The sequence below is a fragment of the Mus pahari genome, chromosome 13 (assembly GCF_900095145.1).
Source record: "Mus pahari chromosome 13, PAHARI_EIJ_v1.1, whole genome shotgun sequence".
Taxonomy (NCBI): Eukaryota; Metazoa; Chordata; class Mammalia; order Rodentia; family Muridae; genus Mus; species Mus pahari.
The window spans coordinates 8,934,394-8,955,943 of record NC_034602.1 but is presented as its reverse complement, the minus strand read 5'-3'; the positions used below and the strand labels follow the sequence as shown (position 1 = coordinate 8,955,943).

The following is a 21,550-nucleotide window of genomic DNA, read 5'->3' as shown; positions in this document are numbered from 1 at the left end:
TCTCCCTCCCTCCCTTCCTTTCTTCCTTCTTACCTTTTCCCCTCCCTCCCTCCTTCCCTCCTTCCTTTCTTCCCTCCTTCCCTCCTTCCTCCCTTCCCTCCTTCCTTCTCTCCATCTCTCTCTCTTATAATCCATCTACTACCACCTCAGTTCAAGTGCTTGCTGTCTGCTACTTCAGTTGTCTTTCTAACAGGCCCCTTTTGTGTCCACAATTCCTCCTTTCTTCTTCTTTGCCATCTCTCCAGGTAATTTTTCAATAATTATAACCTGAAACATTTCATTATTTTACTATTTAGTCACTGTTTAGTAAGCATAAGTCCAAATTCTGAAATTTGACATTCAAAGACATCCTTTGTTTAGCCTGATTTCTCTGTGCTACCTGCTCACTAAATCAAGAGTGTAAGAATAAATGTAATTAAGCTTGCATTTTTTAAAATTATTTATGTGTTTTGCTCCTTCATTATTTTCAACCTGTATTTCCCTCATGCACCAGTTCTCAAATACTTTATATGATTATTTCTTTAGCTGGGTCTGATGGTGTATACTTTTGATCCCAGCACTAGGAGGCAGAAGCAGGTAGACTATTGTGAGTTTGAGCTCAGTCTGTCTGCATAGAGTTCAAGGACCAGGGCAGCATGGCTACATAGTGAGACCTAGTTTCTAAAATAATTAATAATAATAATTAATAATAATAATAATAATAATAATAATAAAGAACAATAATAACGTCTTTACCAAACAATGCCATCTACTTGGCATCTGGATGGTTTTGTTTATTTTGCTAAAGTGACATACATTGCAGATTTCAAATTCCACAGTGGTTTTGTGTGCTATGCCAGATTAGATACTGTTTGATAAATGAGACCCTGTATCTGAGATAAGTGCTTTTTATGGTCAGTTATTTAGATGCAATTAGTCTGTGTGATCACAAATGAGCAGTGGTTCCCTAGTAGTCCAGTGCACTAAATTAGCCCAAGTTTGAGGTCTTCTTATTTTGAGACTCCCCTGGTCTTTTGCATAAACTTTGCTTGTTTTGTTCAATGTTGAAAGTTTTTGGAAAAAAACTGTGGTAATATGTCTATGATCAAATATGTTTATGAATATGCCTAACAAGTGTTTAATGATACTCTGTGCTAATAATATTAGAGAAGTAATTATATGGTAACACACTGAATTTTATGTAATTGAAAAATAATTATGATTGTAACAATTCAGTGAACCAGTGGTTTATGTAAATTTATACTATTTAGCTATTGTTCTTTTTAAATATTTTCAATTAGATTCCTCAAGGAAATATATGATAAGTAGCAAGTATATGTTCCTAAGAAAACCCCCTCAGGCTTCTGAAGTATTCAGCTACTATGCATCCATTTTAAATGTCTCCTTGGCGCCATGGTGTCCTAGCACTGGTGTTTTCTTGCTTCATTATTTTTCTGCTATCATGTTTTACATTAGGGTTTTATTTGCCCTGCAGCTTTCTTTCCTCCTCAGAGCAGTCAAATAGCTGGCTTCAGAAGACAGGTGACTGCAGAACTGACTGCTTTGACAGAAGACAGTATTCTGCAATTTAGTAAGAAAGAGTAAGTAATCTCTACTTCTCAAAAACATATTTATTTTCCAAGAGAACATTACTGGAAGCACGCTGCTGAGAGATTTCTATTCTGCATGTTACTGAGAATAATAATAATTCTAATGTACCGAGATGGAGGGAAGTGATGGGAAGCCTGCCTGCAGACACGGGAGCTTTGGAGGCTGGAGTAGGAAGTAAGAGGGTTTTCTTACCTGCCTGTCCTCGTGTACTCAATGTCCGTGCTCCCACCAGCTCTTCCTCAGATGGAGCACCATCTTAAAGTTAAATCACACTCGTTATCTAGTCATGAAGACTAAATGTTTGAGTTACAAAATGGTCTTGTGCAACAACAGAAACTGACTGTATTGTATAATTGAAATAAACAGAGTACAAAGGTAACGATATTTAAAAATGTGTGAAAATTTAAATTATGGTGTCATTTCTTCTGTTATTTTTTAGTCATTATTTTCAAGCTCCTATATTTTTTTTTTGCTTGACACAGCTATTTTTGTTCTGGTCCTGGGTCCCCCTGAGAAACACACGAGGACACTAAGTGGACTAGAGTTTCTCAGCTTGGGGGCACCCTGTTTAACCGTTCTTTCAATTCCTCCAAAATACAGAGTGCTTCTGAAATTTTTTTCTTTCCTACTTCAAAACAGCTATTTCTGTACTAATATAATATTTGGATGGAACAAGCTCCGTCTTGATTACTTCCTTCAGGCAGATTTCTCATACCAGGAAATTACCAGCATTCTTTTTTCACTGGTGACATTCTTGAGTAAGATGCAAGATGTTTTAAACGTGTTTAAAAAACCTGTATGGGTGTAAAGATGCCAAGGCTCTTGGAGGTTAAAGGAAGGTACTAATTTGGTCTCTCTCTTCCCTTCCCAACTAGTTACATTGTAGATTTTATTGAAGTCATTTTATTTATTTCATTTATTTACTCTTCAATTTTTTATGGTTTTCCCGGCAGATCATTGAATTTCAAGAAAAAAAAAAAGGATGAATAACCACACTTGGCTGTTTGTCCCCCTCTCTCCTTTGATGCAAAGCTCCACTTAAAGTTGGGGATTCACAGGATTGTGCCGTGTGTTTATGAGGGAGTCTAATTGTGGCCTCCCTCTTTATCTGTGGCCTCCCTCTTTATCTGTGGCCTCCCTCTTTATCTGCTTTACTTGTATGTACTTCAGCTTCTTGCTGCATCCTTTCCCAAATGCCATGGAACTCTCCTTGACCCCATATCTACTTTTTACTGGGCACAGATCCTCTTCTGTTTTGCATGGCATACTTTCTCTGTGTAAGGAGCCCTGTGACTCCTTGCTGCTTGGTTAGCCTGGGCACCACCTCTGCAACAGCACATGTGTGATCTGTTAACCCTCACTACAGCCTGATAGGATCCTGGGGTGCTGAACTAGAAAAGTTTGTGGCCAGAGGTTGTACTGACTCTGCAAAGAATGAACTGGCTTGTCTTGGCACCTTTGCTCTCTACAAAGCTCTGTGGTCTTTTCTCCCAGTTCCATAATGTTATCTTACGACTTCCAAATTAAAAGAATATATAATGTATAGTATACATGTATTTATATATGCATATGTATGTATACACACACACACACACATATATATATATATATATATATATATATATATATATATATATATATATATACATGTATATGTGCACACATACATATGTAATGCTCCAATGTGTACTGCTACTAAGAATGTCTTCTACCCTCCATTTTATCATCAGGAGAAAGCTGTGGCATGTTTATTTCTACTGAATTGACTTAAAACAGAAATTCAGGTGTTGTTTCCTTTTAGTAAGTAAAACTATAGTCTTTAATCTGTAAACATTTGTCTTGTAATAGCTTATAGTCTTTATGCAACTAGGCAGATTAATCAGCCTTGTCTTTGCCCACATTTCTATAAATTATTGTTATTGGCATTTGAATAAACTCTAAAGTGAGGAATAGGGTTTTTATTTTGTGATATAGTTTACAAGTTGGTGACAACTAATACTTGGTGTCAGAGGGAGTATGTACCTGCTTCATCAATCCCTGTTCAACACAATGAAATGTCAGTCTGTTTGTGTGTCCTAATTCAAATGTCCTCTCTTGTGTATGGTCCTCTTTATATAAGGATGCTTTTCCTTCATAAACCACCTTTTCTATTTAGTACTTACTCATTAAGTTATCCGTATGCAGGAGACTTCATCATCTGGTTACCACAGGGTAGATACTGAGATAAAGATATTGAGGGATCCTTTGCTTCATTAACAGCCTTTGAAGATATTTTGATGCAAGAAGAAAATAAATTTAGGATCATTTCAAAAATTACTATAGCCCGATTTCCTTCTTATCCCTTCTTTACTTGTTTGCCTGCCTGCCTGCCTGCCTGCCTGCCTGCCTCCCTCCCTCCCTCCCTCTCTGTGTGTATTGTGCATGGTGCTTGCAAGTAAGTGTGTAGGTGTATGGGCCTGTGCATAAGCCCAGGCAGGACCAAGAGGGCTCTTCTTTTCTCCTTTGATCTGGGTCAGGGCTCTCAGTGAACTGGAAGCTCACCAGTTGGCCAGCCTGGCTAGCCAGTGAGCTCTTGGGACGTGCCTATCTCCATTCCAGTGCTAGGAACACAGGCATGGACAACCATACTTGTTTTGTTTGGGTGCTGGGGATTCCTACTTGCAGTACTACACTAACCTGCCAATGGAGCTACCTTCCTAGCTCTCTTTTCTACTCATTTCAACTTCATCATTGTTTACCTTTCCACCTATATCTACCACTGACTTTTGGAGCATGGCATCCTTTTCATCAAACTACCATATACACTCCTGTGCTTCTGTACACAGCAGTACTCCTACAGAACACTGGTAGAGCCCACAGAGCCACTGGAGCGAGCCTGAGCAGGTTCCAAGTTTGCCTTCACCAGCAGATGGCTGTGTGACCTCAGTTCCACATTGTAGTCCCAGGATTGCCACAAAGAACTAGGAGGATAAAATGAGTTGAGATATGCATGTTTAGAACAAAGATTTAGTGTTATCCACCACTACCACTATCTCCTCCTCCTCTCTTCCTTCTCCTCTTTCTCATCCTTCTTCTATTCTTCCTTGTCCATCATCATCATCATGAAACTATTGAGATTCTGTGCTTCTCTGGAAGACTTATGGGAGATTTTCGAACTCTGAGGTTTCTCACAGCTCTGCTGTTCAGGCAGAATTGGGTCCCACTTTTAAGTTACCACATTTTTCATTTTTCCTCTTTAGTCCATGGAACATAATGTCTCTTTGCAGAACACATGTTTCTTGATGGTTGTGATTATATCCTGGTTCTGTGGAGGAGAAGTGAGGGCAAGGGAAGTTTCTATTAAGTCTAAAATTACTTTGGATCATTACCCATATGAATAATGTGGGAAATGTTTTAGTCACCCCTAATGTTAAAGGAGCTGAAGAGTCCTTTCATCTGTTAAAAGTAGTCTTAAAATTTTTTCACATTTGTTTTCTAGAGGTTTATTGAAATGAACACTTCTTTTGCAGTTTCTAAAATGTGCTTAGTTTAAATTGAATATATATATATATATATATATATATATATATATTTCTAATATATATCACATGCTATATGAATTTCTAAGCAAATATTGGGAAGTTATATAAATTTATTTTGTAAAATACTTGTAAAATGTGGACTTTTTCCGGAGTCTCACTAGCTTTCTCCTAATCAGTCCAAATTGATGAGGTCTTATAAGATTTCTTTTTAAAGCATCAATAGTGTATGTTACTTGTCCCTGCTCCTAATCTTAGGAAGAAATCCAGGATGTGTATTTTAACTATCTTGATTTTTAAAATATGCTTAGATTGTCTATCATGATATGCACCTTACTATATGAATAGTAATGAAGTTTTATACAGTTTACTTTTAAGTAACTGTACCTCATATGATAGTAACTTTACACCATTTACCTTGCACCTTACACATTTATGTGTAGGGTATCTAAAATATTTACTTCATATATTAGAATGTATGTGCTTGTACTCAGTAACCACATAGCGGACCTACTTCTCCTAAAACTTATGTCTTAGAAGATGTTCATATACTAAATAATTCTAAGTATATGTAGAGCTGTAACTAAACATATGTTATTGAACACACAAATATAGATAGTCTCCTAACTACATTCCTCAATGTGATGACATCGTAAATTCAGGAAAAGAAGTATATTTTTCTTTTTCTAGAGCTTATTTCTGTATGGTTAACTGAATAAATGAAAATGTGTTTAATCTAATGGACCATATCTCAAATATTATTTTTAAAAGGGGTTTAGATTATAATTGACAATATAGAATAGTTAATTGGTACTCCCTTCCTCCCTAATTACTTTGAACAGGACAGAGATTTCCTCTGCTGTCAGATGTCTTTCTGCTTGACTGAACTGCACCTGTGGTCCCTGAAAAGCACCTTGCACATTGCGGGTAAGTGAGCTCCGGCTAGGGCTCTTCAGTCTCTTATGCTCTGTCACAAGAACTGACAAAGCTGGGGCCTGGGCTTGCCATATAGACTTGGAGGCTCCCTTTTCATTCTCAGTGAAAACCTGGGTCATGAAAAAGCTTCCTTTAAATACACCTATTAACTTATTTTTTGGCCTGAGTTATGAAATAAGTCTTATTAGTCTAATAGCTCATCCTAAAGATACATAACTTCAACTTTTTAAATTGGGCTTTTCAACTGGTATATGGTCATACAATTTTGCAGACTAGCTCATAAAAAGACATTTCTGTTTGATATTAAAAACATTTCAAATATGTACCTGAGATGTAGATTTATGTTCTTTGTGTTTTGTATGCGTTTGAGTGGAAATAATATAATTTTGTTTTAACAATGTGTATTAATACTATAGGTAAAGATGGGTAAGATATATTTTATTAGAAAACAATTTAGAAAAATACTCTTCTACTTCAATTATCCAGAGTAATTTTTTTTAGAAATACATTTTTACTTACATTACTTTTATATCTTGTAAAGTACTGTTTTTTTAAATATTGAATATACAGTAACAGATGAATATAATGTTTCAGTTTTTCCTTAAGGTATATAGAGATTGAATTTCTAGTTTAAAATTTGATACATACTTGCTTCTTCCCAAAACCCTTTTAAAATTAGCTTAACTGAATTAAAATAAAGATGCATAAATGCATTCTACCTGAGATTAGGAAAAGGACACCTGCAATCAGACACCTTCTGCCCAGAGAAGAGAATTCCAGTGACAGCCATTGTAGACGAGAACTTTGGAAGGGTGCAGAAACTTGAGGAGTATGCATTGCAGAAGATGAGGATGTGGCACCAGGCTGACAGCCAAGGGGATGCGTGCCTGCAGAAAGGAATGAGACACCTCCATGATGTGGAAATACTTAATTAAGGAGGCTCCAAACCCTAGACACCAGAGCCACTGGAGGAAGACCTGCTGAACTGAAAGCAGAGGAATTGAAGCTGATGTGTTGATGGATGAGGTCTTCTTCATCGCCCTCGCTTCCGAGGATGTTTTCTGAACTGTATATTTGCCAAGAAAGAGGGAGCTTGGAAATAGAGTCCTTTCCTGGGGTTACTGCCATACCTCCCAGAAGAAAACATCCACATTGATGTTTTAGTGGTCTTGCATAAATCACTCTGGCCCCTGGCTGGTCAGTGAAGCCTACTCAGTGAAACCTGTTCCAGGTTGGACGGTGTCAGGAGATGTCCAGAACATCACTTCTGAGAGAGCTGGGGAATCATCAGACACCTGAACGTTTCTACAGGAAAGAAGACAAGTAATAAAAAAGAAAACAGGTCAAAGGGTTTCTGGAAAAACAAAGATGAAGTAGGAAAGGGAAAGAAAATAAACCAAGGAAAGGGTTGGATTCATGAAGCAGAATCCAAATACAGATGCTAAGAAATGCTGAACTGATCTCCTAAAATTGAATATCACAAGAAACAAACTTTTAACATTAGAAGTGAAAAACTGTCTCAGAAAATATTTTTCTTCTGCTTCATATGTAGATGCTTCTTCTCAGACAGAAGGAATCTCATTGCTTCCATAGCTGTAGTTACCCAGTTAATTCCTCTTAGATATTCTTTGTGAATTCCTGTGTCCACTCTCCCTATGTGGACACCCTCACTCCATGTGATCCTAGCACAAGTTAGATGACCTCCTTGTCTTGCTCATCTCCACACCAAGCTGTTATCCCCAGTGTATGTGCTTTGTGTCTGCAGAGGCTCTAACAGAGTGTTAGTTAATCATCTGATTACTGCATGGGCATCTTCCACATCCTGCCCTGGCCCTTCTTGAACAGGTCTTCCCGTGTGGATTCCCTTGTCCTACTTGCATTCAGTCTCACTTAGCCAGGCCAATAAGGCCAGATTTGTGCATGGAATTCAAGGTCCCTTAAGACCTTCCTAGTTCTATGTTAGAGTTGTAAATATATTGATATAGGAAACGGTATTGTAATTATAAGCTGTGGGTTTTAATAGGAAATATTGCTTGCATATATAATGTCTGCAGCTCTTAGCTCATAGCTTTAAATAACAAGAAGCTTTTAAAATTGAAGTGTAACATATGTACTGAAAAGTGTACAGATTGTAAGAGTATGCTGTGAACTATCAAAAAGTGAGCACACTCCTGAAATCACTACTCAGCCTAACAAATTATTGTAAGTACTCAAGGGGCCACAGTCTCTTAGTCAGTCTTTGGTAGATGTTTTCCATCTAACTGACATGCAATTGCACTCTTTAAAATTATGTCTTAATTTCACAATCAATAAAAATATAGATTTAGTATGTGAGTACTGAGTATCAAGCATATCAGGTACACAGGACTGTTACTTATTTGCAGACTTAGTTATAGCAGTTTTACTTAATGTTTTTCTTTTGGTTTTGTCACTCAGTTTAAAGAAGTTTGGAGACAATCAGTCGCTAGGGGGCAGCCTGTACTGCTTCACTTCATGAGAGACAGTTGTAGCCTCCTTATGTTAGTAACTGAGAATTATTTTTGCATGGAAGAAAACAAGTGTTACTTCAATAAAAGAGATTTTTTATTATTCATAGACACAGGAAAATTATTCTGTTCTCTTGTTTAAATTGCAAGAACAGAATCCCTTGGTTAAACCAATCTCAACATCTGCGGAGTCTCACTTGTGTCTTACCTAGCCCAGCAGAGCATCTGAATTTGAATAGGTTTGGAAGCCTTTTGACTCTAAACAAGTTTCGGATAAAAAATTATCCACAGCTCCCAGTAATCCCTCCTTTCTTCTTGCAGATTTCCTCCCAAATGCTATAGGATAGGAACTAGATTTCTGAGCTAAATTGGAGAAAAGCAAGCCACAGCTCGGAATCCAACAGCTAGGGCATTTTCTTCCATCCACTGACTTCATTTGGCATTGCTTAGTGGCAGTTCCTTTTGGTAGCGCCCTGTGAAAAATATCAGAGGAAGTGTGAAAGAGAAAACTTGGTCTTCCTTGATTTCAGTTCTTTACTAATCCCCCCCCCCCCATGCCATTCTAGTTCTGTGTGGTTCCTTCTGCCATTCTGATTTTCTCATTAGATCGATAAACTCTCCAGTTTCTGCATATCCCTAGAATAGATGAACCCGTGTCCAGATGCTTTGAGCTATTTTATTTCTAGTAACATAAGGAGACTGTTTCTGCTCCTCTCCCCACAACCCCCTCTGATATAGTATGATTTGGCTTCTTACTCTCCAGAACTTTTACCATAATTTAATGTTCTTTCTTTCTCTCTATAGATAGAGACATCGGCGTCTACCAGTATTATGACAAGAAAGATCCACCAGGTAAAGTACTTACCTATTCTACTTAACTGGTTTTATAAATGAGATATTCCAAGAAATGGAGTAGAACATTAAAAACTCTGTGTTTATGAGCTTTAGAGAAACTAAACTTTTAAGAGCAGTACACTTCAGGTTTTTTAAAGAGAAAAATGCTAAGATTAATATCTGATCAGTCAAAAATAAAGCATACTGAGAAAATGTAGAAGAACGTGGACATTTTCATTTTGTTGCCGATCAGGCTGATAACAGGACATTCTATTCACATTTATTTATTGGTGCCCCAGCAGAGGGCATTGTTAATGCATTGGTCCCGTGATGCTGGCCTCCTGGATCCTCACCTGATATCTGAAATAGACATTTCTGAGTGAATGATCAATTTTCTTTATCTGATTAATCCTGTTAATCCCAGAAGTTTTATGATGGGCCAAAAGGTCTCCCTAGCTAGAGTTACTTCCTGTTCTGTTCTTGGTTGAAGTGGAGGCTGTGTGAGCACCCTGTGTGCTTAGCATGGCGGTTAATAGGCTGACTTCAGAGCTCTGATGACAGATGCATCAGCTTCTCTTCTGGGCTCCGTTGCAGTTCCCTTTCCTGTTTGATGAGATTGGAAGCTCAGAATATTGGCCCACCTGTTGTGCTGTATAAGCCTTTTCACTGCACAGTAAGGAAATGGCTTCTACGGCATGCAAGCACACATTGTGACTTTCTCTCTCAACTGTCCTTTTTAAAGCTTAGCATCATGTATTAATCTCAGTGTCTGCAACAATCTGTTGTCTGTGCACCCATTACAAATACAAGATACTGTAATAAAAACAAATCCCACCTCTTTTGTCTTTCCTTTGCTACAGTATCAGCAACAGAGCATGGTAACTTAGAAGAAAAACAAAAGCTGGCAGAATGTAAGTTTACCTTATGCATATATTTAAATTATTAGAAAAATAGAGAGTATTATGTTACCATTGAACTGTTTTCTGCACAAGTTGTAAATGCTATTCTGTCCACATTTCTAATAATTATTAATTTTTATTGTTTCTATATCGAACTCAATCATAATAATTGTATGTATTAGGTTTTTCTAATTTAAATCACTAAAATCTTTACCATGTAAAATTTTGGTAGGATATATGCTTGTGTAAACACAAAATTACATGTATTTGCACTTAATATTTTTAAATAAATGATTTTATCTGAAATATTTAACTGGCTAATAAAAATATAAATGTTCAAGGTGTATATAATGACCTGATTTATCAATCATGCAAGTTCTGTAGTAAAATTTATATATCTGTCACCTCATTTTTGTATGAGTAAATGATCATAAATCATGCTCAAATTCTGATATCACTTAAGTATTCATATTTTGCCTAAGGTATTAACATATTTTACTATCTTTTAACATTTTTATTTTATTATTGTGTGTGTATGTATGTATATGCATGACTATGTGTTCTGGTGTGTACTATAGCTTATTTTTAATAAAGTGAGATTTGTTATATCAGCATTTTATTTAGTTGTTGTTAGTCTCAAAGATATAAGTATGTTGTATGTATATCACTATATAGGTTTAATGATTTAAAGCTAATGTAATTTAAAGTTTTATTTGGAATATGGCTAGATCTAAAAAGCCTTCCCTCTTTCCTTATTTTAAGTGATTAAACTGACATTTAATTTTTAGAATACTGCATTAGTATCTGTAACACATATCTTAAAATTTGTACATATGTTCTACACATCAAAATTATGTTTATAGAGCCAAATTAATTTGCTGAAATAGGATACATAGCAATTTTTACTCTCAAATTTAAATATCTATATATGTTATATATTATTTGTATATGCACACATGACATGTACATTTATATATACAGTTCTTTTTTATAATTATGAAATATGAGACCATAAAGATCAATTTGTATTTTAGTGAGTTTAGTATGCTATTAGTATTATTTGTGTACCATGCATTAATGTGTATGTGGTGGGTACTAGAGATGGAACCCAGGGCTTCACATGTACTAGTCAAGTGCCTTATCCCTGAGTTAGACCACTGCCCCAATTTTATTAATTTTTAAAAGATATTTAGTTTTAGGCTAACTTTGTACCTTCCCTAAATAATCATTCAATTGAAATTATTTAAAACAAATTAAAGGTATATTGTTACTGAATTCTGGCATAGATTTTAGAATTATCTTATTTTTCATTTTATTGAAAATAGATATTTTTCACATGATATATCCTGATTACTGCTTCCTCTCTCTCTGCTCCTTCCAGCCCCTCCCATATGGATCCACTCCCTTTCTGTCTCTCATTAGAAAACAAGCAGGCTCCTAAGGGATAATAGAAAAATAAAATACAATAAAATAATATGTAATAAGATAAAACAAAAGCTAACACATTGGAAATTGGACAAACCAAACAGAAGGAAAAGAGCCCAAGAGAAGTCACAAGAATCAGAGACCCACTCGTTCTCACACCTAGGAATCCCATAAACACACTGAATTAGAAGCCATAAAATCTGCTCAGAGGACCCAGAGCAGACCTGTGAGGCCCTGTGTATGCATGCTGCCTTAGTCTCTGTGAGTTCATTATGTTGATTTAGAGGGCCTTGTTTTCTTGGTGTCCTGCATCCCTATGGCTCTGAGCCTTTTCCCACCTTCTCTTCTGCTTGGTCTCTGAGCCCTGAGGAGGGATTTAGTGGAGACATCCCCATTTAAGGCTGAGTGTTTCAAGGTTTCTCACTCTCTGCATAATGTCTAGCTGTGGCTCTCTATATCTGTTCCTGTCTACTGTAGGGGGAAGCTGCTCTGATGATGGCTGAAGAAGGCACCGATTCCTAAGTTTAGCAGAACGACATTGGGAGTGCTTTGTTTTTTCATTTTTGTAAGAACAGTAGTATTTATTTCTCTCCTTGTTCCTTAAGATGTCTGGTCCCAGATTCTCCATCATCCAATCACTGGCAGGAATGGGTATTATCTCATGGAGTGGGCCTTATGTCAGATCAGAGTACCGTTTGGTTACCCCTACAAGATTTGTGCCTCTCTTGTGTATTAGCATATCTTTAAGGCAGGACACCCTTGTAGATTTGTAGGGCACACCTTGTAGGTTTGTAGCTGAGTTGGTGTTTATGTTTGAGAAAATTATTTCAAAGAGCATCTCTAACACCTTTTTTTTCCGTTTGCTGGTTACTGATTTTTTGAGACAGTGTTTCTCTGTGTAGCTTTGGCTGTCCTGGAAATTGCTTTGTAGACCTGGTTGGCCTCAAACTCAGAGAGATTCACCTGCCTCTGCCTCCCAAGTGCCAGGATTAAAGGCATGTAGCACCACTGCCTGACATAATACCTATTTCTTAAAAATTGGATCTCCAGAATTGAAGTATTTAATGATTTGGTCACATTTAAAATAATTTTCTACATATTGCTTTTATGTTCAGCTTCTTTTTTCACCACAGTTAACTTACTCATCAGGGGTTTCAGGTCTGAGTTGGCCACTTGCATGAGCTGGAATTTCTTTTGGGTCAAAGTTTGACTATTTTCACAAAAAAATTACTTAAATTATAAAGATGAGGCCATTTGTTATATATAATGCTAGACCCTTAGCCTACCAAAGTGTCTCAAGGGTCTCTCATTCTTGTTGGTTGTCATCACAGAATTATAATCAGGGAGATTAGTTTGTGGAAAAAATCCTGTTTCTGTAACAAAGCCTTTTGAAGACTGTCATTTAGTGATAGAGCTGAAGTCCACTTCCTCTTAATTACAGGGTGTCTTATTTTAATCCTCCAAACCACACTGCTAAGCAGAGGTTCCTTATTTAAATCATCTTTAACTAACTGTTGTACATGTTTTATTTGCCAGCACGAGATTATCCTTGGACACTCAAAAATAGACGCCCAGAAAAACTTCGAGATTCACTGAAGGAGTTGGAGGTATCTTTCAAAAGGCTTCAAAAATGGGAGCAAACAAATCTGTTTTAGAACATCTTTCAACAGATGTAATTTTCATAAAGGGCTGGCTCTCGCGGCGATGAAGGCTATGCTTTTGTCCAGAGAGAGCTTGCCACACACTTGGGTCTTTGTGTGGCTTATTGATTGCCTTCTTTTTCTTTCCTTGCAGATCAGAAGCACTTTAACTGATAATGGCAACACGTGTAACCAACTGTGCTCTCCTTTTCTGTTGTCTTTCAGGAACTGATGCAAAGCAGTCCCTGTGTGCTGAGCAAATGGAAGAGCAAATACATCTGTCAGGTAAAATGGTTGACAAGCAGTGGAACCCAAAGAAAGCTGTGTAATGATGGGTAGCCTTGGGTTACAGTAGATAATGGGAAAAACTTTTCAGGAGTGGATATTTCGGAGTTTGAATTTTAGTCATTCTAAAGTGCACATTAGACAGATTGACACAGGCCACCAAGCTGTCTCATTAACTAGTGTGGTAGTATTGACATCTACAAACACTGATACGAGTCTTTGCAGGCAGTGTTTTTCACTTGTGGTTATCTGGGTGTAATAGTAGATATTCACTGGCATGTTTTTCTAAATGACAATGACACCATAGGACAAAAAATTTCAGTATAGTATTCTTATAAACATTTATGAATAGCATGTTTATGAAAATGGGTAAGTAAATAAGAGTGAATCCTAATTTAACAGAGTTAGTCTCGAATTTTGACCATCTAAGCTATATGTTTTAATGTGGTAGACACTCGTCATATGTGGCTATTTTAAAATAAAATTAAAATTTCAATTTCTCAGTTACAGCTCTCCCCAGTTTAAGTTCCTGGCAGTCAAGGATGCAGATATAGACCATTTCCACGGCAACAAGTTCTATTGGACAGCCTTGTGCTCAGCAAGCCTAGATTTAGAACATTATCAGGACATCATAATTAACACACATTTATCATAAAATAAGGGACAAATGTCTTCTTAGCCTTGCTGATGTACATAAAAATACCATTTGCTTGGGAAAATTTATTGACTTTTGAAAAAAAGGATAATTAAGTCATCTGTATATGTACATTGTATCATCACTACCAATAATATTATAATTTATTTTTTGAATCAAATATACTGTTTCAATTTTACTTTTTGTCCTTTGCATTACAAGTTTTTAAATGTGTGAACATTTTTGTTTATAGGTTATGCCCATAGTTCTATCCATAAACCTCCTAACCTCAAATTCATAGTAATTACAAACATAACTTAATAGTCTTTTACATCAACTATTATTTTAGTTATTTCTAATTTTCCTCAGAACATTTCATTGTTTGTCTAAACTGTTTTCCCTTTAGTAATGAAGTTTAACTGTTACCTTGTCATATGGCGTGAATTCCTACTTTCTAGACTATTTACGAGGCTGAGTGAATATTTTCAGAACTATAACACTTGTTAAATTCTCCTTAGAATACTCTTCAAAAGGATGCCATTGTTTAATGTCATTTGCATAGAAATATGTGATGAGATCTTCAAGTGTGAATATCAGATGTGCTCCAATAAGTTTCAGACTCAGTTTGGCTTAAACTTGGAGTTCCTAATGTTATTGCTCACTGCAAGAACAGGCTCAAAATTATTTGACTGGAGGGCAAGCCTCCCACCTACATTAAGAGGTGTGCCTCATGGCCTCCACCCTTACCATCACCTGGGGTGAGTTGGAACATGTCAGGTCTTTTAAAAAATGCAGTGGAGCATCCCAGGTAGATGATCATTTTTAGATAGATTTCATTGCTTTTTAATTTAATGTCAAAGTTTTTTGTGTTGTTCACGTTACAAAAAGGATATCTTTTATTATTGAATTCATTCAACTCAGAAAATTCTTTTTAAATGACAGAATGTTTGCAAAAATTGTTTTTGTAATTTATAATAGTCAGCCTTAGTGGCTCTGGCTGGTATACCAGAGGGTCTACTTTTGGCAGTTCTAGTGGGATTTACCGAATCTTGTGTTGTGTTGTGTTTTATTTTTATTTTTATGATGGATAAAATTTTTCTAAAATAGACCTTTACTCTTCGAACATTCTTGATATATTTTTGAGAGGTAACTTTCTCTGTGCACACAGATCCAAGCCAATCCTTATATCTTTAGGGCCTTTGGGAGACTTCCTAACATTATCTGTCAGGCAAGAGTTTCACTATATCTTTAAAAAAAATGTATATGAGTTCCATTTCTCAAAATCTCTGATATCATAGCAAGTTAAAAATAATTTGGTCTTCAAGCTAGAATTTCAGTTTAAGGAAAGGGTCCGTTAGCCCTTTTTGTTAAATTTTCATTAGGGTTTATCAAATCACACTCGGTCATGATGTTATTTAAACTCTTTCATCTGCCTCTCTGAGCTCCTAAACAGTCTCTCCAACATCACATGCTCAGTCCTATTAGTGCTTTCCCTGTGTGTTCAGTCCTAGCATGGCAGCAGTTGACCATGCAGATTTTATTACTCTTAGAAAACATGCTTCTGGAGTGTGTGCGCACGTACGTGAGTGCATATGTGCATGTGTGCATGTGTGTGTGTGTGTGTGGTGTGGTGTGGTGTGGTGTGGTGTGGTGTGGTGTGGTGTGGTGTGGTATGGTGTGGTGTGGTGTGAGAGACGTAGACATACTCATGTGCAGGTGCACAGCGTGTGCATGCCAGGAAGTCTCCGGGTGCTTTCCTCTTACACCTTCCTCATTTTGAGGCAGTGTCTCTCACTGAATCGTAATCTCACTGTGTAGCTCTGTTGCCTTTCCCATTAGCCTCAGGGATCTGCCTGCCACCCTTCTCCCTAACTCCCATTCCACACATACTCATGCAGAACTTCCAATCATACATAGCCATGCTAGGCTTTGAAGTGATAAATACAATTTAGAATTTTGTTTTCAACTAGCAGATGAACTCTTGTTTTTGTCTTCTTAAACAATCAACAGAACAACTTAACAATTTCATGTATGACTTTCTTAAACCACTCATATAAGCATTTTTAAAAGGAGAAAAATAGTTTTAAGAGAGCAGAGCTTCACAGCAAGCAGGCCCAAACAATGAGGCATATCCCCAGCCCCATCCCTAGATACCCTTGATGCTATAACATTTGGATTCTCAGTCTTTGAATGAGGCCATTTCTTTTCTGTGGATGTTTTTTGAAAGAAGTGATAAAATTGGATTTATGGAATTCAATTTAGTTGAAATCTCTTTAAAAATCTTTAAAAGGTCCACTTGTTTAGAAATCTTTGAAGAGTCTACTGTAGTATAAAGGATTAACAAGGATGTAATCTGAGCTTGGATCTTTATGTCAAATAAGGAGGATTTACAAGTTGTCATTACCAAAGCTTAGTTTATATTATTGATCCAATGACCTATAAATTGTTACATATAAAATAATTTTCTCCACTTAAAAACTCAGAACATTTTACAAGTCAAGGGTTACTTAATATAAACAATTGTCTTTGGAGCTTTTGTATTCAAAACTATCCCTATTCCTAGTATGGGATTATTGAAATCTATAAGATACAATTAGAGTTTTGATTTCAGCAACTAGCCAATATACTCATTTTTGTTTTCTTAATCAACAGAATATTTTAATAATTTCCTGTTTTGACTTTCTTAAACCACTTATATAATCTTTTTATTTAATGAAAAATAGTTTCAGTTAACTAGTATTAAATAGTTTATCTCTCTTGTGGAATGTTAAAGTCCATAAAATATTGTGCTATGGTCATGGTCATATCAATAGGCTACTTTATAATTAGTTGAAGATATTTTCATTAAGCACAGATATAACCTAACACACTGATTTTTAGATTAAAATGTTTGACACACACATACAATCTGTGTACACAAGTATACAAATACAACTTGCTGAATCGGTTGTTGTTAATGTGTATATGGCTTGACGGTTGACCACTCTATATTGGATAACCAATATGGGGGCTCATCTGTACAAAAGGCTAATTTCCCTTTTTCTAGCAGTCATTCATTGCCTAAGGGGAGGTATCCTGTGAAATTTCCCCCTTTCTCTCTATATTAACATGTCCATTGATACAACATGTCCTTCCAGTTTTGTTTTTATGTAGCCATTTTTGGAAGTGTTTACAAGTGGACTTCCTAGTATTGTATGGTTTCGAATCTTTTCATTTCCTTTTCTTCAGTGTCCTCTGAGTCACAGATATGGGTGTTGTGATGTAGCTATGTCTACTGGGGCTGGGCTGCTCCCATCTGGTGATATTTGCGTTGTGTCCACTTGGGGTTTTCTGGGATGGTCTCCATCTCCGTTTGCTTTGACGAGAGGCTTCTTTGACAAGGGTGGCAGCTACATTTATATATGGGTAAGCTTAGTCTTTCTTTTTATTGTATATAAAATCAATTTTATTTCTTCATAAAATAGTAAAATATAATCCATGATGTTATCAGTATCAACAATAGCATTTTATGTGCAGCCCATCATACCATATTAATTGTCTGCCACCTTGCTAAGAGGTGCTGTACCTTAGGTGGAAAGGAAGAAGTCACATTAATCCACGGAGACTAATGAGTTCTACATTGTAAACATCAGGAGAAGCCAGAGAAGCTAGGAACATCAGTATATAATCTAAAATGTTAGCAGTTTACAGAGAAGTTCTTATTTTACTAGACTTAAATAGGAGTATAAACTCTGGGAAACCTGAAGGCAAGAAGAGGGTAAGTGGGAGTGTCCAAATAGTAATGGAGCGGGTTTGTTTGGGAAAAGCAGTAGTAAGAATAGAGAATAGAGTGATTGCTTTGAAAGATAGCTTGGTCCTTCCTTAGAGACATTGACACAATGTCCTGTAACACTGTAAGTGCTTTATATCAGAGAAGTGCCCATGTTAAATCTAGTCTTACAGAAGGGTTAGCCTGGCAGTAGGATGTAAGATAAAATGTGAGCCAGGAGGAATGGCATGATCTCAAAGGGTGTGCACAACAATGTGTAAGGACAGAGCTGAAAGCCAGTAGGGACATTTTGACTGAGTTGTAAAACGTTTAATTTGCCCCTGTTTTATTTGAAATGACCAGAGGTCATCTAATCATACTATCACTCGAAAATGGGGAACTGGAGTGGGTGGTTGGATTTTAATTTTTTTGGAGCAGACAGCAGAGGCCTGAGTTAAAAACCTTTGAATTGTACTTACATAAGAGATGGAGGATATCTTGGGAGAAAATCTGAGAACCAAGTAGCATCTATTTAGTGAATAAGGAAAAAAAAACCCAGCAGAAAAATAGGAAGAAACAGCAGTCAGGATAATGAGAAACTGTGGACAGTGCGTTTTTGTAGCAGTCAGAGGGAGAAGCCAGAGGGTCTGAAAGACAGATGAAGGGACCCTTGCCTGTTGGTTGCTGATCTGTGAGTAGTCAACAGTGAACTCATCTTTCACTATTAGCAGCTACTAAAAACACTACATGATTTTTTTCACTGTTTTAGAATTTCATACATGTAAAAATAATGTTTTAGGCAAACCTGTCAGTTTATCTCCTGTCTCCTTTACTATTTTCCCTTCCAAATTCATGTGCCCTATGTTTTTAAATCCCACTGTGTTCACTTAGTGCTGCCAGTATGTGCATGAGTGTTAGGCTGTCCACTGCAGCATGGTGTCCTCTTAGGGACCATATCCCAGAAGAAAATCACCCTCCTCTTCCTCCTCCTCCTCCTCCTCCTCCTCCATAAGCCTGTCATTGATAAGAGCTCTTCAACTGGGTTGACACTTTGTGGCCTCTTTCTCATCCAGGTTGGGGCTTTGTCTGGCTTGATCTTTCACAGATCTTCTGCTTGAAGTCATAGGCATTCATGTGTGTGGAGCCTCTGTAATGTCCAGAAAACACTGATTCATGGCAGTCATCTCTTGCCTCTGGCTCTTCCACAGTGAGTCCTGAGCCATTAAAAGAGGAGTATGAATAGCTCTTCATTTGGAGCTGAGCATTTACAGTTGCTTAGTCTTTGAACCTAGACTTCTTGTGGGTCACAAGAATGTATCTGTATTTGAAAAATAAAACTAATGATTAAAGCTTCAGAAAATTAAGGAATAATGTGAGATTGGGTGTTATGGTTTTTAAATATAATATCTAAAACTCAGGAATGGCTGCTGATTGAAACTATTGGCTAAGACTTCGTAAAGGATTCTGATTTCACCTGACTTTGAAGGAAGAACCCAACTTAGGCGAGGAAAAGGATGACCTCTGCCAAGGGAAGCGTGCCAGCAGAGATATGCTGTCTTTAGATACTTCAGATGGTTTAGAAAGCCTTTCTGGAAAGATTTCTCCAGAGATGTTTGTCTTCTATTTGAATGCTTCTTTAAAAAGTTCTGTGTGGTATATGTGTGATTATATATTTGTATGATTATTGATTTCTTTTAAACCACACTAAGATTATTTGTTTGTTGTAGTGTTGGTCTCATTTCCTATTATGATGAACAAGAGAATATTACAGCCCAGGGCCCTTTTGGGGCCAGTGAGACTTAGCCAGTATGCATCAACTTGGTTCTGTTACCATTTTCTCACTTACAAAATAATACATAGTATGGTTTAATTAGAAAAAAACCCAGACATGTTTAAGTTGGATTATTTGTAAAACATAGAAAACCAAGTGGACATAAACTATCTAATCCAATGAATTGCTACTGCCAATTATTTGTCATTTGTTGTTTTGCTTTGGAGATATATATATATATATATATATATATATATATATATATTTCATTTAATATTATACATAGCACATATTATAAATATTTAAGATTACACCAATAGATTCTATATATACCTATACATTCCCTTTTATAACATGAAGTAAGTACATGAACCACATTGTGAAACAGTGAATTAGAGTTATTTCCAGGATAGTGCCTGCCTGTGTCATCTTTTCCATTCTACTCTCTTAGTTTCTTCCCAGATAAAGATAGATCTTTAATTTTGTAATGGGGTCTTACTATGTAGTCCAGCTGATCTTAAGTCTGTGTGGTAAGGTGGGAGTCTTGCCTCCACCTCCTTATTGGCTGGACTGCAGGCATGTGCCACTGTTCTTGTTATCTCCATTTTACAAAGAGGAAACAGATAAACAGTAATTGTACAATTAATGGATTGCTTGTATTTAAACTAAGGCCTTGTAGCTTTAAGCTTGTGTCTTTAGTTGCTATATGCACAATAGTCCTTTTCAGACGAGCAGAAATATCCATCTAAACATACCCTCAATCACTGTGAGATATGGAACACACATTGGTCTCCCAGTTAAACATAGTCAACTAACATTGTGTCCTTATTTTCACTCTTTCTTATACTTTCACATTTTTTAAAGCTGAGAAAAGAAAATGGCCATGATCTTGAAAGATATCCATTAGCCCTAAAAACTAAGTGGCTATATGAGACATGAGTGCAAGTTGGAGACTTTATTGAAATCAGTGGCTGAACTGGAATATGTCATTAGGAGATAAACATTTTGAATTATAGAAACTAAAAGGGTATAGATTTCTAAAGCATTGAGGATACGACAGTGTAAAACAGAAAATAGATTATGTTGAATGCTGTGTAAAGAGCCAAGGAGATAGATGAATTTTCTGTAGACAGGAAACCAACTGCTTTCTGGATGTTAAGGCTTTGGGCATAATAAAGAAATGTGAGGGGTACTTAGTTACTTATTGATTGCTGGGACAAAACACCCTGACCAAGACAACTTACAAAATAAATCATTTAACTTGGAGGGGGCATCATGGTTCCAGAGGGTAGTTGAATCCCTGGCCCTCATGGAAGGAACATAGCAGCAGGCCTGGCAGGGGAGCTGGAGCTGAGAACTTACATGTTGAGACAACCCCAAGTCAGGGAGACAGGAAGAGAACTGAGAATAGCATGGGAATTTGAAACCTCAAAGCCCATCCTTAGTGATCACAACCTCCTCCAACAAGGCCACACTTCCTCCAACAAATCCACCCCTTCTCCTCCTCCTTCTCACACAGTTCTACCACCTGTAGACAAAATACACAAATATGTGAGCCTCTGGGGAGCAGTTTCCTTCAAGCCACCACAGAGGGCTTGACTAAAGAGAAGAGACTGAGAAAGAATCCAGAGTGGTGAGACTGCCTTACCTTACCCCGTGTCTCGTAGCTGAAGTTCACTTGCATCTTACTTGTTTATAGGCCCGTTGTCGTGTGTGTGTGTGTGTGTGTGTGTGTGTGTGTGTGCGCGTGCGTGCGCGTGCGCGTGTGCGTGTGTGTGTGTGTG

At 37.0% G+C, this 21,550-nt stretch overlaps 1 protein-coding gene across 6 annotated transcripts in view; it reads left to right on the top strand.

The window, feature by feature from the left end:
• The window catches only part of Wdpcp (WD repeat containing planar cell polarity effector), a 306,946-nt gene that overhangs the window by 87,538 nt on the left and 197,858 nt on the right, over nt 1–21,550 (top strand). For 3 of the 6 annotated variants that reach the window (XM_029545442.1, XM_029545439.1, XM_029545438.1), the window contains 6 exons: nt 1,475–1,580; nt 5,951–6,035; nt 9,335–9,382; nt 10,225–10,275; nt 13,225–13,295; nt 13,554–13,613. In XM_029545442.1, coding sequence (XP_029401302.1) covers nt 5,975–6,035; nt 9,335–9,382; nt 10,225–10,275; nt 13,225–13,295; nt 13,554–13,613 — 291 coding nt within the window. In that variant the 5' untranslated portion in view covers nt 1,475–1,580; nt 5,951–5,974. Of the gene's footprint in view, nt 1–1,474; nt 1,581–3,320; nt 3,391–5,950; nt 6,036–9,334; nt 9,383–10,224; nt 10,276–13,224; nt 13,296–13,553; nt 13,614–21,550 lie in introns of all 6 variants that reach the window. The other 3 variants (XM_021210656.2, XM_029545441.1, XM_029545440.1) reach the window with 2 other exon arrangements.